The sequence below is a fragment of the Triticum dicoccoides genome, chromosome 3B (assembly GCF_002162155.2).
Source record: "Triticum dicoccoides isolate Atlit2015 ecotype Zavitan chromosome 3B, WEW_v2.0, whole genome shotgun sequence".
Classification (NCBI taxonomy): Eukaryota; Viridiplantae; Streptophyta; class Magnoliopsida; order Poales; family Poaceae; genus Triticum; species Triticum dicoccoides.
In genome coordinates this window covers 33,105,511-33,108,508 of record NC_041385.1, presented here as the reverse complement: position 1 = coordinate 33,108,508, position 2,998 = coordinate 33,105,511, and the positions used below count along the sequence as shown (strand labels likewise).

At 47.5% G+C, this 2,998-nt stretch overlaps 1 protein-coding gene across 1 annotated transcript; it reads right to left on the bottom strand.

Annotated features, from left to right (window-relative positions):
- Positions 1 to 1,024: 1,024 nt before the first annotated feature.
- LOC119280643 (E3 ubiquitin-protein ligase SINA-like 3) lies at positions 1,025 to 2,372 on the bottom strand. The gene is made up of 2 exons (XM_037561437.1): positions 2,004 to 2,372; positions 1,025 to 1,898 (listed from the first exon to the last, which is right to left on the bottom strand). Exons 1-2 carry the CDS (start codon positions 2,250 to 2,252, stop codon positions 1,164 to 1,166), a joined length of 984 nt encoding a protein of 327 aa, XP_037417334.1. The 5' UTR covers positions 2,253 to 2,372; the 3' UTR covers positions 1,025 to 1,163.
- Between the last annotated feature and the right edge of the window lie 626 nt (positions 2,373 to 2,998).

The window sequence follows — 2,998 nt, the reverse complement described above, 5'->3', positions numbered from 1 at the left end:
CCCTGAAATTTTGAGCCAAATTCAAACTACAATTTAAATTAGCTTAAAAATCATTAAAAAATATAGATTTTTGAAACTCAAAATCCGAAATAAGTTCCGAATTTCCAAAATTTTGCATATTCCGGTGACGTCCAAAAAATTTCCATGACCGAAATTAGAAACCTTACCAACGTGGCTTTTTGGGCAGGTTCATCTGTTGTAGTTACGCTCGGGGTTCCCCGGTTTTAAATACACCGACATGCATCGTGCACAAAATCAAGAGAGGCAACGAAAAAAGAAAGTTTTTTCATGCTCCATTAGCTAGCGTAGTCTTGTACTATCAAGAAAACCAAAAAAATAAATCAAATGTCAGTGAGTCAGATCTAAAAGTCGGGAGTTGTCCAAATGCATGTCATGCCCATCAGTCAACACCAATGGGTTGCCACTCTCGGTCCCCATTCCATTTGTAAAGAGAGGTTTACACTTATAGTGTTCGATGACTTGTTTTTGTTTTAATATCAAAAGATTATTTTGTTAGAAAACAATTTTTTTTAAAAAAAATTGCTCAGAAAGCTCATTCATCTAGAAAAGAATTGTGGCTAGTGTAGTAGAAGTTACTAGCTTTTTATTTGTCAGACTACAGCCCTCAAAGATGGCTTAACACTTTATTATTAGCAATTTAAGCAATGTACAGAGATAAGTTTACCCCTTTGGAAGGAGATGGATTTGATTCATTCCTTAGGAAGACTTTGAGAGAAGATTCATCAGGAGTTGCTGCATGGTTATACTCTCCATGCTGCATCAACATTGTCTAGGTATCTTGCTTGGCAGATTTGTTTGACAGAAGGCCTCCTTTCTTCCTCACTATTCTCCAGTAAACCCGCATTAAGCATCGCTTTGGTAGTATGGATAACATTTCTTGACATGAGACTCAGCTCTACTCCTGACTTGAAATGAAATGCTTGCAAGTTGGAATGACATAACAAAGGAAGAAGATGCATTTCACAACATGATTAACACGAAGCATAATATCCTCCAATTTGAATACAGTACCCAACAATGACATTAAAGATGAACTGCATCTATTAATTAACATCACCCAAATAGTTTCAGATGCAACTCCAAAATAAGCACGAACTGCCTTGAATGCACCGTTTGTTTCCCATCAGCAGCAGTGGACCTAATCACACCAATGCGTCGGACCAAGGGGAGAGCTTATCGATGCGGATGTGCAGGGGAACTTCCATGGATGCCCCGTCTCCTGCTGCTGGCACCAGGTACATTGGCGGCACTGTCAGGAATGTGGGCTCGCCCGCAGCGACCACGGCGCCGGGCGATGAGCTGCTCCTGATGTGCATGTCCACGAGCACCATGTCCTCCTTGCCACAGTTCGCTACTGCTGCCGGGGGTGTCTCCAGGTTGACCCACATCTTGCATGTGAACCGCGGCCGCGTCACCGCTCTCGCCCTGGCGCACACCACAGATACAGCGGTGATGCCGGCGCCGAGCGCGCCCACGGTCATGAGGAACACACAGTTGTCGTCGCCGAGGAGCACCAGCCGCATGGTCGACACCGATAGTTGAAGCTTGCTGACCTTGCCATACTGCACGGCGCGCACCGGCACCAAGTGGACAGTGCGGAGATGACCGGCGAGCACCTGCGGCGCGCCGACGTAGCCGCAGCCGGGCTCAATGCACCGGCAAGGCGCGTACGGGCACACTTTCTGGTGCTCAGTGACCTCGTGGTAGGTCACGTACCACTGGCAGCCGACGTTGGGGCACCCGATCCTGGTGGAGGACACCAAGGTGTCCAGTGTAGGGCAGGGATCGAAGAAGCCACCGCCGTCCACACATGCCTTGCACTGCCTGAAGGGCAGCAGGGCCACACAGCCGCTGCAGGCCGGGTGCCCCGCTTTGCACTGCAGACAGGCATGCAAATCGGAGATGGCCCGTAAATTAGCATGAAAGAATCGATCTATCACCGGCACCAATCGAGGAAGAAAGAAGGAAACAGATAGAGGAACCTGGAAGACCGGGGGCTTGAAGGGGTGGGTGCAGAGGGGGCAATGGAGCATTTGCTTGTCGATCCTCACGGCGAGTTCCACTCGTTGGATGTACGCCGCCCCAACGATGGCGCCCCCATCTCCTTCACAGGCCGCCTCTTGCTTCATGTGGCCGTCGGGCAGATCTAGTCGTGCCTTCTTGGAGCTCTCGTCGGCCTTGTCAGGCGAAGCCCTGCTCCTCCTCTCGGCGGCTGCGGCAGCGCCTTGCATCTTGGCTGGCCTTTGGGGAAAGAAAACTCCTGTGTGTGGGTCTCACGCCAAACTTTTTCAGGAGGTGGGTGAGTAGAGCAGAGATCTGAGAAGAAAAGTTGCCTAGGCAGCCACACTACACTATAAATGCTTCCTCATTGTGGTTTCCATTCCCAAACCAATATGGTATAGATATAAGCTGTGCTCTTAATCAATTTCATTATTGCTAATTTATCCATACATTAATGTTGTCTTTCTTTTAAGTACCTACAAGTGTGCGATAAAAAGGTTGACCATTGGAGATCCATGTTATTTTTAGAAAAATTGAGGAACATAAATGTAAGCACATTGTTTTTTTCGTAGCTTCCTGCATAATTGATACACGGCGGAGTACTTTTGACTCCATCGCCAGATTATAACACCACCAAACACGTGGGAGTCCATAAAAAGAAAATGATACATGTGTAAGCACAAGGGACACGTGTGACCAAATAGTACAAAGGAGCACACAAACGCCACACAACTTTTCACCTAGATCACGATACATTCCGCCTTCCTCACTGTTATCGATAGACACATACGACACCGCTGATGTGCTGGCTGCCACTAGCAAATAACAACAACATGACCACAAGCCTCCAAAAGATCCATGGAATAGGTAGTAGATTTCGGAGGCCCTCGACGCCAAAAATCTTGATTAGCTGCTTGCATGAAGTACGAGAAATAACCCCTTGATTCGGCAGATGCCATCAAGAAGCAATAAGCAG